The 13610-nt window shown below is 45.4% G+C and overlaps 1 protein-coding gene across 3 annotated transcripts in view; it reads left to right on the top strand.

Moving 5' to 3' along the window:
• Nucleotides 1-1340: 1340 nt before the first annotated feature.
• Nucleotides 1341-13610, top strand: part of DDO (D-aspartate oxidase) — a 27343-nt gene continuing 15073 nt past the window's right edge. Inside the window, exons 1-5 of one of the 3 annotated variants that reach the window (XM_008571529.1) lie at nucleotides 1363-1402; nucleotides 2486-2564; nucleotides 3353-3527; nucleotides 7859-7967; nucleotides 11773-11949. In XM_008571529.1, coding sequence (XP_008569751.1) covers nucleotides 3356-3527; nucleotides 7859-7967; nucleotides 11773-11949 — 458 coding nt within the window. In that variant the 5' untranslated portion in view covers nucleotides 1363-1402; nucleotides 2486-2564; nucleotides 3353-3355. Of the gene's footprint in view, nucleotides 1403-1638; nucleotides 1640-2485; nucleotides 2565-3352; nucleotides 3528-7858; nucleotides 7968-11772; nucleotides 11950-13610 lie in introns of those variants that run through there. The other 2 variants (XM_008571530.1, XM_008571531.1) reach the window with 2 other exon arrangements.

The following is a 13610-nucleotide window of genomic DNA, read 5'->3' as shown; positions in this document are numbered from 1 at the left end:
AGCTTTCGTTGGTGGATCAACTTAACTTCTTGAAAATTGCATTATGGAATGTCACTGTGCTTTTCTTATTGAATGTTACCAGCTTCTATTGTTAAACTTGTTAAACTACACTTAGCAAAAACCTCACCTATGTTCTCTTCCTGTAACTTCTTGGTCTGGAGAATAAATGCGGGAAGAGAACCCCAATTTGTGGCTTATTTCCCAATTGGAAGGAATGCCTCTCTTTTGAGGGTTTGGGAGATTAACCCCTTTTGGGGGCTTCTCACTGCTCAGAAGAGATGGGCTTTGAGTAATCTTTGGCGGCTCTGTCACTCAGGGGAAAAGGGGTGACAAATCCGTGGGAGGCAAAGCAGCAAGTGACTGTGAGAGAGTTGTGAGTTTAGGAGGAGAAAAATCAGGATTTTTTTTCTCTATCTCTCAGACCATCTTACAAAGAATTTTATATATCTTAACTCATCAGAGGCTCATAACAACTTGCATGGGAAATTTTCTTCATTGCTAATTTTCAGATGAATTTAAGCCTTGGAGTCTGATACTCCATCTGGGCTTGACCACTTGAGTGACCCTGGGCTCTTCCTTCCTGTCTTGGAGCCTCGTCTAAGAGTGGAGTTAGTGATGATAGTACTACCTCACAGCATGCTTGTGTTACACGCTGTTATGCATGTGGCTAGCACACAATTAATGCTAAATACGTATAAGTAAAAATTTTCTCGTAACTATTTTGATACATCAAACTGCCTCCCTGTCTGTAAAGTGCCTAGTACTAGCACACAGAAGACACTAAGCAAATATTGGTTCCCTTCTTTGAACCGTTTGGCTTCTACCCCAGATTACCTCTTGAATAATTCTTCCAGCTCTAATCTGGTCATCATCTTAGTGATCAACGACATTGTTCTGCCCTCAGCTCCCTCCTCCCTCCACCCTCCCCAAGCTGACCCAGCAGAGCCAGGCGCCCGATGGGAGACGGTGGCTAACTCTGGGCAGCCTGATGAGGTCATTGGTGTTTGCTTCTGGCTGGAACCTGCTGGAAGTTGGACAGGTTCACCCATTATTCACCACACCTACAAATCAGCTGGAGAAATCCTAGGCTGGCATCGAGATGCAGGTCTTGTGAACAGGAAAGTAGAGAGCTTCTGAGGGTGAACTAGCTCCCGGGGTCTGGCAGAGACACAGCTCCATGGAGCTTACAAGATGAGGTCACTTGCTCCTTTCTCCAGGGGAATGAGTGACAGAGACACAGGCGTATGGGCCAATGGAGAGTAAGATTAGTGGGAATGTCCTTGATATATTCCCCAATGGGAAGCAGTTTTGTTTTCCCTGCCTCTCGGGGTATTAGTCACTGAAAAACAAGTTTTGGTGCCAGAGCCTTCAGAGGGTTCCAAAGCTGCTTTTTCAGAGACAGGTACTTAAATCCTCTTGCTTTCTGCTCAGGGGTCATTCTGACCATACTCTAGGAGTTTGGGGGTGGGTCTTAATAGGATCAGGGGACAGTGACTGACAGGTCACTGTGCCAGGTTGCACCCACCTTGCTGGCTCACTCCTCTCCTCCCTGACAGCTGGTTATTCTTAGCCACAGATTACTTTCCCTCTCAATGTAATTTATTAGAGCTATTTTGAGGAAGTAGCTAGATAAGAGAGGGTGATGTGAAATAGTAAGCCAATAGGGCATGGGTGGCTGCCTTCTACCTCCAGAGAACACACACAGGGCTGCACTCCTCAGGCCTGCCCCCACTGGGCTCCCCGTGCCCTGGACCCTTCCCTTCTTTTCCCACTGCCCTGGCAGTCCTGCTCCTTCTCAGCCAGCCAGCCCACTGGGAGCAATCACATTAACGTGGCTGCAGAATAGCATATACTGCTCGAGGAATAGAAATAACACACATTCGACCTCATTGGAACACTTTAAAGTATCGTAGTGAGAGAGACCTTTGGAGCTGGAAGAGACAGCAAAGATCACTGACAGCCAAGTCCCTGCTCAGGGACCTGCCCCATCCCCCCAGAGGAAAGGAGAATCTCTGTGTGTGGGTGGCCATGGTTTGTACCACATGGCCCAATGCCCTGGCTGCTGCTCTTTGAACTGAGAAGGGCAACTGTGCTGAGGAAGATTTATAGGCTGGCTTAGCACAGAGCTGGCCTGGTGCTAGAACTTTGTCTGACAGGGTGGCAGTGACCAACTAGAGCAAGGGCAGTTTTTGTCTCCGGAGCTTAAACGTGAGCCATACAGAGAGCAAGAACAGATGTGGAAAGACAAACAGGGAAGCCACAGTGCAGCAGGGCTCGGTGACTCCTGCTGCTCGGCAGGCGAGGGGGTGGGGGGTCCTGAGCCCTTGGCGACACCCAGTTCCCCCACGGGGTGCCTGCCACGGGATGTCCAGCCCATTCTACTTGGATGCTCACAAGGAGCCCCCTTTATGAGACAACTTCAGTGAGCCTCTCATACTGACCACCCGGAGGAGCCGGCACACGATTAACCCGTTGTTCTTCACAGGAGGGAGTGAAGGCTGGGAGACCACGGGCACTCCCCAGGTTACAGAACCAGCCCATGCCCGAGTCCAGACACAATCCAGGTTTCCTTATCCAAAATGCATGCTCTCCGAGGGACGGGGGTGTGCAGGCCTGGGTGGTGGGGGCGGTGACAAAGGCAGGGAGGGTGGGAGGGAGACTGGTTTCCAGTGACAGTGAGGAGCGACACAGCGGATGATGAGTTCAGTTGCTCACATCTTCTGTAAAGTTGTAATTAAGAGCAAGCTTGCAGACGGCGAGAGGTGAGTTCCGCACTGCTCTGCGTCAGGCCCTGTCATGACTGCTCCTGCTGCTTTTCCCTACCTGCTTCCTTCACCAGCCTTCCCTAGGTTGTGCCCACATGGGAGATGGCTTTGGAAAGGGGACAGAATGAGTGGAAATCTCCCCCCAGATGCAGACCTACTTACCGGTCGTGCGCTCTATGAGCAAATCCAGGCCAGTTTTGTGCTAATGTCTATAAGTCCATAGAGACCTTGTTGCCCACACCCCAGTGTTTAACGGCGAGACAGCCCGGGAGATGGCTTTGCAAAGGGGGCAGAATGAGTGGAAATCTCCCCCCAGATGCAGACCTACTTACCGGTCGTGCGCTCTATGAGCAAATCCAGGCCAGTTTTGTGCCAATGTCTATAAGTCCATAGAGACCTTGTTGCCCACACCCCAGTGTTTAACGGCGAGACAGCCTCCAGTGATGCTCTGTTTATCCCACAAGGAACACCGATAGGAAATGTATTCTGGGCGGCTGCAGACTTAAGGGAAAGAACCGCCAGGGTCAACCCTGGCCTGGGTGGAATCATCCTCAGAAGGCTCATGGCCCATGTTTCCCTCCTCACAGGGCATGGACACCGCCCGGGTTGCAGTTGTTGGGGCAGGTGTGGTGGGGCTCTCCACTGCTGTGTGCGTTTCCAAACTGGTCCCCCGATGCTCCGTGACTGTCATTTCAGACAAGTTTACTCCCAATACCACCAGTGACGTGGCGGCCGGAATGCTCATTCCTCATGCTTATCCAGGTGAGAGAGAGGTTTCAGCTCCTCTGCAGAGTCGCCAGATGTTAGATGATGTGAGGGGAATTCTGTCACAAAGACGGCTGGCTGTGTAAGTGTGAAGTGCCATTTTAACACCCCGTCGGTTCATCTGTTAGGACAGGCTCAGTTACGCCGCAGGACAAAACAACCTCCAAAGCTTAGCAGCTGAAAAAGCAAAGGTTTGTTTTTGCTCACACTCTCTGTGGGTTGAGCACCAGCAAGTGTTCGGCTCATGACCCGGGGACCTGAGCTGATGGAGTGGCTGTCATCCTGATTGTCCTCAGTGCCTGTGCCCGGGGCCAGGGTGCTCCAGAGGGTCTCGCCTCGGCAAGTAATGCTCTGGCCAGGAAGTGACCCTCCACACTTCAGATGACAGCACACTGGCAGAGCTAGTCACATGCCCCCAACCCTTAGGAGGGGGCCAGGATGTGCGATTCTAGAAGATTCCCAGAAGATGGATAGCAGAAGTATTCCATGAACAGCACTCATGACTTTACAACTGGTGACTCTAACCTTTCCAGTAATGACCATCAAGTCAGAAATTACTTGTAATGGGACTAAAATTATCCTAACTTCTAAAGCAGTGTACAAACAGTCAGCCAATATGTCCTTAGACCTGAAGATGCATTGATTTTTGAACATGTCCACACATCTTTTCCATTGGATTCTTCACATAACATGGGGGGAGAAGGGAAATAGCATTAAATAGAAACCAAAATTACTCTGCAGCTAACAAGGTTTGTACTCACTGTCCCCAATTCCTCATTTCCACTTTCCTTTTTCCCTTTAATTTTGTTTTCATTTTATTTTTTATCAAAGTTTTATATGCATACAGTTTAAACAAATGTTTTACATGACTGACAGCAAAAAACAGAAAACTGGAAGATGAAAATTGCCCTGCCTTTTAATCTGGAAACTCATGCTCTTTAGTCCAAGAAGCAGTCTTTGAATTACTCAGTTTTTAACTTTCTGCCTTCTTTTTTTTTTTTTGTCTTTTTTTGTGACCGGCAACGGATCGCAACCCTCAGTGTCGCACCCGTACCGGACCGGGACTGGCAACGGGATCGCAACCCTCAGTGTTGCGCCCACACCTCGCTCAGCCAGTGAGCGGCCGGTCTGTATGTGGGATCCGAACCCTCGGCGGGAGCGCTGCCGCGCTTCCCAAGCGGCACACTGTAGCAGTGCGCCACCGGGCCGGCCCAACTTTCTGCCTTCTGATGTCTCTGTCTCTCTTTCTGGAATTGCTGTTACATGGGGCCTCCTGAGCTGGTCCTTCAATTCTTTTAGCTTTTCCCCCCTCCTATTTCTCTCTCTCTTTCTCTCTCTCTTTATTTTACTTTCTGGGGGATTTTCTCAATTTTTTTTGACCTTGCTTTTGAATTTTTTATTTCTACTATACCATTTGTAATATTCCAAAGCTCTTTTTTGTTCTCTGAATTTTCCTTTGTTATAACATCCTATTCATGATGTATGGTTGCAATATCTTTTCTTACCTTTCTGAAGATACTAATAATGTTTTAAAAGTTTTTCACCCTGCATAATTTCTGTTGTCTCCAAGTTGTGCTTTTCTGTTTGATGTTCTCAGTTTTCATGATAGAGTTTTTCCTTGGTCGTGTGGTAATCGTTACCTGTCTGCTGACACTTATGAGCAGGACCCTAAACAGCAGATGGGAATTTCCCAGTGCTTGCATAGGGCTTATCACCTATGAGCCTTGCTGGAGTGAGAAGGTGGGGCTGTTTAGTTGGGGAACCTCTGATGTCACGACTTTTAAGTCTTTCTCCTTGGGTGGACTATGTTCCCCAGTGAACAGGCTTCCAATATCCTGGCTGGGGCGGGTGGAGGCCTGGATACCAGCATTCTGGAAGGTGAGGGGAGAAGAGGCTGGGCCTTAGCACCCTATTCACACGTGTTTCCTCAATTCTCCTGTTTTTGGTATGGTATCTCTGCCTTCACCTGCTTCATCTGTCCCAGTCCAAACACCCCAATTTCACCCAACAGAGAATAAGCCCATCTTTTGCCAGGGTAATGAGGGCAGTGTCCTTGGCATTGCAGGTCCAGGAACTTGGCTGTGTCAGCACCCAGGATGCTGGTACACCTCCTGGGAGCTGCCTCACATGAAGCAGACACCAGAGCCTGGTGTGTGTGCCAGATGCTAGTTCACACTGGGCACCTTTCTTGTGACTAGAGTTCTTGTGCCCATTTTCCAGGAGCCCCCTTGCTTGCACGAGGCCTGAGTGAGTGGTCAGAAGGCTGCTTGGCAGTCCTGTAATCATCTTCAAAGAAGGAGGCTCATCTGAGAATTCATCCAGGCCCTTGAGGCCCGAGTTGTCCCTTTGGCTGGATGGCTGGGTCTCCTGGACCAGACTCTCTCTCTGGTGTTGCTAGATAAAGGCTTTGGTCTTCCCTCTGGGCTTCTTTCCTAGACAGTACTCAGACCAGCTCCAGTAGTAAGTATCTCCTGTGCTCAGCAGCTGAGAGGCCATGACAAAAGAGCACCAGTTAGGGATTCACCTGGGACAACCACAGTGTGAAAGGTTAAGAGTTTTTAGTGCTTACAGACCCTAGGGAGTACACAGCATGCCTAGACACACACACACACACACACACACACACACACACACACACACACACACACACACACTCTCTCATACACACAGGTAAGGGAGCTCAGACAGGAGAGAGAGAAGGGACCTGTGGACCACTGCCTCTATTGGATCCAGGGCATTATCCAAACAGGCTTCCCATGGGGAGATTTAGTTGGTGGGTTTAAAGCAAATAGGCACTAGTTGCAGGAGGTTGCTCTGTAACCAAGAGGTGGTCATGTTAAGTTCATGGGCAAAGGTCTGAATGGTCCCTTTAAAGGAGGGGGCAGGAAAGCAGGGAACCCAGATGCCTCAGAATTTTTATCTGTGGCCACTGGCTAGAGCCGTTTGGGTGGGGGGTAGTATTGGAATCTGTGTCAAGTGTGACTGAGCCCTGCATCAGGTATTAAAAAGTTAAACATATTTTAAAATTGGTGCCAAGGCAGCACAAAATTAGAAACACTCAGTACCGTTCTTTCTGCAGCTTTGTATTTATTTCTTCCTGATTTCAAACCCAGCAACCCCAGTTCGCAATTTTGGAATTCAGTGTTGAGTTTACATGGGTACATGTTTAAAGATGACAGTACAGATCCACTACTAAAGAAATATGTGTTGGCTCAATGACAAGTGAATTGTTTTAAAACCCTGTTACTGACATGCCTCATTGACCCGGGGGCTTTGTCTGGGGAGCAGGATGTCTCCAAGGATCTTTCCATCGATTCTGTGAATTCAGGAGCACTTTTCCAAGTGGAGCCGACCCCGAATTCTCTTTGCCTCAGTTCCCCCATAGCAGCCTCTCGGGATTATTGTTCCCTGGTCCCTGGGCAGGCCCTGGTCACCCTCATGATCCTTTCCCAGGAATCAGATGGCCAAATACTTCACAGCAGTTGGATTTGTCTTTGACTCCAGGTTATGCTTACTCTCTCTGCCTACACTGGACATGATTACTTTGGAGCTTAAACCCTGCCTCTGATTTCCTCCTTGACATGCCTGGCACCCTTCCAGAAGCTATGTTCAGGTCCAATCCTTTGTGCACTGGCGGGGGTGCCTGGGGGTTGGTGTAATACCTGCACACCCGTGCCAACCTTGGAAATGCTACTCTAGCTGGCCCATAATTCCATGGTGAGGAGGGTAATGGCAGCCCAGGCTGGGAAATCTGGCCTGCAGGGGGCTTTTCCTAAGGAGGTCGTCTCCACAGTGCAAGCCTTTTTCCTTGGATCAGGAGGGTGAGCTTCCTGGGCTTCCCAAAGACACACACTCTGTTCTCTGTCTTGGTTGACCTGGGCTCCACAGACCTCTCCTTGACACCCACCATGTTTTCAGCCTCAGGAAAGAGGCCCTGGGTCTTCTCTTCTAACATCTCAACTGTGTGGACGGCTGCATCCCTCAGCCATGAATCAACCTCTGCTCAGACTTGTTACAGACCCTTCAAGGACCTCTGGAATATACCTAGTGCCAAAGACCACCTTGCACCTGGCTCGCATGTCAGGTTTTGCCCTGGTTGGCCTGTTTTCCCTCCATTGATTAATGCTTATATGAGCAGACTTGGACAACATGTGTCCACATTCAAAACTCTGCTTGCTGACAGATCCTCCAGCACAGTGTGGTACTTTATCTAAATGTTCCTCCCTGTCTCCTTATTTTTTCCCAGTTTCTAGAAGGAGTTTATCTGAAGCATAGTCACTATCATCGTTTTCCTTTCTGTTCCACTTTTCTTTTCTCCACGGTGACAGACACACCCATTCACCAGCAGAAGCGGTGGTTCAGGGAGACCTTTGATCACCTGCTCGCAATTGCCGGTTCCGCAGAAGCTGGAGATGCTGGCGTTCTTCTGGTGTCTGGGTAAGAGAGGAAATCTGAAGTTATTTTAAATTTAGAACGGTCTTAACAGGTATTAGAGTTGAACATAACATATTTACTGAGTATCTGCTGGGAACAGAGTGCTGAATCCAATGTAGAAGGATTTAGAAAGAACCTTACAGGCTTTACTACAAAGAACTTGAGAAAGACAAGTTATAACAGTAAACTTTTTAACAATAAACAGCCATCACAGTTTTTCATCACAAATGCTATTTTGAGTTTCCTGAGGGAATATGCAGTGATTTGCAAGTATGGCTAAAAACAGACACAGGAGGTAAGGGCTGAGCTTGGGTCCTGTGGGGATGGTGTGGCTGATAGGAGGCAAACAGGTGTGATATTAGAATGGGTGCAGAGACCTAAGGTATGGGGGCTTCTTATTTATTTACTGTCTTTGGAGAATGAGATGTTCCAAAAAAGTAAATTTTGTAGGTCACTAAAGTTGCCTTTTGAAGTGCCATTTGGGGAAAAAAAATTTCTGAAATAGCATGCTTCTATTTGAATTTTAATATCTGATTTCAGGAGACATGTACAATTAAATGAAAGTTTGAGAATAAATTCTATTTAACATATCTAACACAGGCTAGCACTTAAAATGAGACAATATCTTTTTATCTCATCTTAAACAGAGATCACTAAATATTCTATCACTTTTAATTTACATTGTGGAATCATCATACGATAGATCATCTGTGTGGTCCTGTGTGATGACACGGTCATGCCCTGCAGCCTCTGAAGAGCAGAGGGATGATCTGAAAACCACTACATCTTTTGTACCATTATGCATGTTTTTTAAAAATTGTCCTGTCTCCTCTTTTGATGTCAGGCTGCCCACTGACTTCTCCACTGTGTGCACGCCTGCATCAGGTAGATTTCTACCCTCGTCCTTTTCTGGCCTTCCCTCACCACCACAAGCACCAAGATGATGTTGATATCACTAGTTTCCCCAAAGCCCCTACCCAAAGTAGCAGCTTTTGCTTCTCTATCAGTCTATGGATTGTTTTTCCTCTATCACTATCTCCACAACTAGTTGATCAGCCACATAGAAAAATTGTTCTCACTGATTTATGGTCGCATTTTGTTTTTATCCAAAATCAACATGACCTACTCTAATTCACAAACATTGGCTCTAAGTAATTTTTAGGAACAGCTATGCCTCAAATCCAAATGTTCTTTTAAGAGTAAAACTTTACAAAATGTCTGTGAATTTTTGGCATAAGTATATAGCCTTATTCATCTATTCATTTATTCATTCCTTCAGAACAATTTATTTGGCATTCACCAGTACCAGATACTCTCCTAGGTATTAGAAATATAGCAACGAATAATTTAGTAATATCATTTGGCATGTAGTAGATGTTTAGTAAATATGTGTTGAGTGAATTTTTAAGGAAGACAGACACAGTCCTGCCCTCCTGTAGCATATGGTCTGTAGGAAATGCACTAAATCTAATGAACTACAAATGGGACATGAGTTACTCAAGGGAAGAGGACAAGGTACTATGGAAGCAGATTGTTAGGTTCAGCGAGAGGGAGAAGAGAGAGAGACCTGAGCCCAGGTGCCATTTCAGCCAAAAGCTTTATTCTACTAATGTGGAGGGGAGACTGAGCCAGATCAGTTCCCCCCCAACCCAGGAAAGCAGGAAGTTTATAAGACTTTTAGGGAGGATCTGATAGAGTCATGGGTAATTTCAAAATCAGTGGTATGCAAGGTGACACAGCCCTTGTGGTCTGACAACATCTGGTCGGTTAGGGCATAGGCTCTTGATTAGCCACCATCTCAGTACGAAGCATTCCAGCCCAAAGCCTGCTAAAAGCAGCCCACAGGACGTTCCTTTGATGATAACAGTCATGGTCATGTTTACCCCTTCCCAGGAGAGGAACCTCAGTTTCTGGAGCAGAAAAGGGAAAGGAGAGAAGGGGGAAAGTTGCTTAACATGGCTGTGCTGATGTTAAGCTAGCCATGAGGCCTAATACATATGTCTGGAGAAGAACTTGCTCTGAGAAGTTATGAGAAGCCCCTCTGAGACCATCAGGATGAGTGTACGTCAGTGTGGTGATATTGTAGAGACAAATGGGGCAGAGACAGGGTGGCAGACAGAGGAGACAGCATTCCAGGTAGGGGGAGCAGCACACTCATAGATCTCAGTCTAGGGCAACTGTAACATGGGGGAGGGACTAGAAAAGTCCAGGGTAATGAGAAGACATTGAGGATTTTGCACAGTAAAGTAACTGACCATATTTGCATTTCAAAAATATTTTGTCTGTAGTGTGGAGTATAGATTTCTTGGAAGAGAGATAGATTAGAGGCTGGTAATATGGATAGAGAGTGGATGGATTTCAGAAATGCTTGGGAGGAGATTTGATGGGACTTGATAGTTGATAGAGTGTGGGGGGTGAGGGAAGAGAGAGAAGCAAGAATGGTCCTTGGGTTCCCGGCGTGAGCACCTGGGTGGATGGGTACCATTTTCTGAGTTGGGTAAGAATGGGGAAAGAGCAGATATGTGCGTGTGCATGTGGGTGTGTGTAAATGTATCAAACATCTAAGTAGACCTGTCCAGTGGAAAGTGGCAACATGGGTCTGTATCTATTTTTGGAGCGCAGGAGAGAGAACAGGTCTGGAGATGTCACCTTCTGAGTGGCTTCAGGAGGTGACATGGTGGTGAATATATGGAAGAGGGCAATCTAGCCAGGGAGAGTGTGTAGAATGACAGGATGAGGGCCAGTGTAGTGCCCTGCAGTAAACAACATTTACACTTTCATGGGGACTGCTATGAGTATCTTAGAGATATCAATTCTGGTACGTTAATGACCGTATCATTAGCAACTATACACAGCACTCTATGGCTATTTTAGAGTAACAACGATTGCATTTACTGATGAAAACAACCCAATACTTATAAATTCAAACATATATATATATATATATAGCAGTTATTAGTAGTACTATTACAGTCTTCTTGTTAACAACCAATATCATTCCAGGCTCATCCACCCCAACGTGCCAGGGACAACAGGGCTCATCTTTACATCCACTGGCTTCTGTCTATTCCTAAAGCTAAACTGGGTGACTTGCAACTTAACTCCTAATTTGCCCCACCTCACCCCTGCTTCCTGCACACCTGCTGTTGCTTGTTCCAGTTTAGATATCCTGTTCAGAATTGAGGCTAACCTTTTTTTTTTTTCTTTTTGTCTTTTTTACTGACCGGTAACGGGATCGCAACCCTCGGTGTTGCGCCCGCACCTGGCTCAGCCAGTGAGCGGGAACCGGTCTCCACATGGGATCTGAACGCTCGGCGGGAGCGCCGCCGCGCTCCCAAGTGGCACACTCTCCAGTGCGCCACCAGGCCAGCCCTGAGGCTAACCTTTAACCTTTTGACGTGTTGCTTACAATTTGTAAAGCATTGTGCAAAACAGAAATCTTTCCTCAAAAATGCATAGTCATAAGTAAATAAAGAAAATCTGGACAACATCTTTTTAGAAAAAGAGAATTAAATTCAATCTTTAAAAGGCATGTGACTTTTAAAATGTCTTATTCCCCCAATCGTGAACATTTGAAATTTAGCTACTAAGTTATCAGAACCCAAGAGAATGGAAGAATAGATCTTTTTCTCTTTGTATTAATAGGAAGTAAATTTTTTGTTTTGTTTTGTTTTACTTTTTGGCAGCTGCCTGGTATGGGGTATAGCAAGTACATTTTTTAAATGCTTTAGGGAATGTCACATGGAGTTTCCTAGAAATATGTTATTTCACAAAATTTCAGGAAAATTTTCTACTTAATATGTTTGAGTTGGCAGATATTCCGGAGCTTTCCTATTGAAGATGTGCCATTCTGGGCTGACGTAGTTTTGGGATTCCGAAAGATGACAGAGGCTGAGCTGAAGAAATTCCCTCAACACGTGTTTGGTCAGACTTTTACAACCCTGAAATGCGAAGGCTCTGCCTACCTCCCGTGGTTGGAGAAAAGGTTGGTTGAAACGACTTCGCTGCTTCCTTTATCTGTCATAGCCATGAATAACTTACTAGCTGTACATAAAGTATATACTGAAGATTGTCTGTGGTCCCTGAGAGCTCCTTCGTATTGTGTCCTGTCGCTAACAAATGGCTAGGGCTTGGAAAAACCATCTGAAGACACTGCTTGTGTCACTAAATCACACCACGCTTGTAGTTAACATGTCTGTCATCTATTTTCAGTGTGCACCTTGCTGCCTGATTTGTTCCACTCCCCCAAGTATAACCCACTTATTGAAACGGTATCTTAGTTTTCTCATCTGTAAAATGGAGAAATTTGGAGAAGATGCTTCCAGCTATAAAATAATATGGTTTACTCTAGTTCTTTAAATGAGAGAATCTTATACTTATAAATTATTTTTGGATTTTTTTTCTCATTCAAGGTAAAAAAAAAGAATAGCTTCATTATTTTCCTTTGGCATAAATGAGAACTCCAAACCTGAGGGCTTATCCAAAGTGTGTAGTTGCTTTCTCACTAAGTTCAGCGCCTAAGACCTTGAACGTGCATTTGGGCTTGGTTTTCAGGACTTCCTGTTTCCAGTCAGTTAGGAAACACATTAAGAGTATATTTGACACACATCAATAAATCTCTCTTTAGTTTAGACTGGACATTGTAGGCATGCTGAGCATTGTGCAACACCAGCCCTTTTAGTTCCCCAATCTGTATATTTGATAGATGAATAGGAACTATGTGAATTATTGTGTAAATGTTGGAAAAGTGAGTTGAACTAAGCAATGGCAACAATGATGCAGATGTGGGATCATTTTTTTTTTAAAAGATGACCAGTAAGGGGATCTTAACCCTTGACTTGGTGTTGTCAGCACCACGCTCTCCCAAGTGAGCCACAGGCCGGCCACTAGATGTGGGATAATTGATTCATATAATTCATTAATTACAAAATTCTTTGTTGAACACCTGTATATACATGGCACTGTACTAGAAGCTGGTCAAAAAATAAGGATAAAATACGATTGCTTTTCATGGTCTGTTGGGGGTGACTGTGTTTGTACAGTAATTAACAATTACAGTAACTCATAGTGAAGGTTAAGTACAGTTTTTGCAGCGTGGAATGGGAACAGAGGAGGAGGCACTCTGAGTTTGCTAGGCACATGTCAGGAACTTCATGTTATATTTTTATAGTTTTATAAGTACTCTTCTTACTTTTACCTCTTAGCAATTTATATGGGACATTTTACTTTTGTAAGTTTCAGTTTTTTATAAAACCCACACTTTTGTGCCTTGTTCCCTGGCCCATAAAGCACTGTATTTTGCCAAATATGGTCTTGGATACATCAGCTGATAATTGTGCATTTTGGGCCATCACGTGATAGAGTTGCCCACCAGCCAACATGCAAGTTTTTTAGTAGCATCACCATCTTTTTGGAGTGGCAATGTTGTGCAGTGCAGCATTTTTCCTTATATTAAAAAATGACTGAAAATAGAAAATTGGAAGTGTTGATGCTAGTGATAACAAGTTGGAGTATTGTATACCTTATCGTAATAAAATTCAGATAAGTGGAAACTATTAGGCATGCCAAAAACTGGCAGAACGTTACTCGATATAATGCATAATTTTTTTGATAAAGTGAAAAACCAGAAACAAAATGAAGAACATG

This window comes from Galeopterus variegatus, unplaced genomic scaffold (assembly GCF_000696425.1).
Source record: "Galeopterus variegatus unplaced genomic scaffold, G_variegatus-3.0.2 Scaffold699, whole genome shotgun sequence".
Lineage (NCBI taxonomy): Eukaryota > Metazoa > Chordata > Mammalia > Dermoptera > Cynocephalidae > Galeopterus > Galeopterus variegatus.
This window is presented reverse-complemented; position numbering and strand designations above follow the sequence as displayed.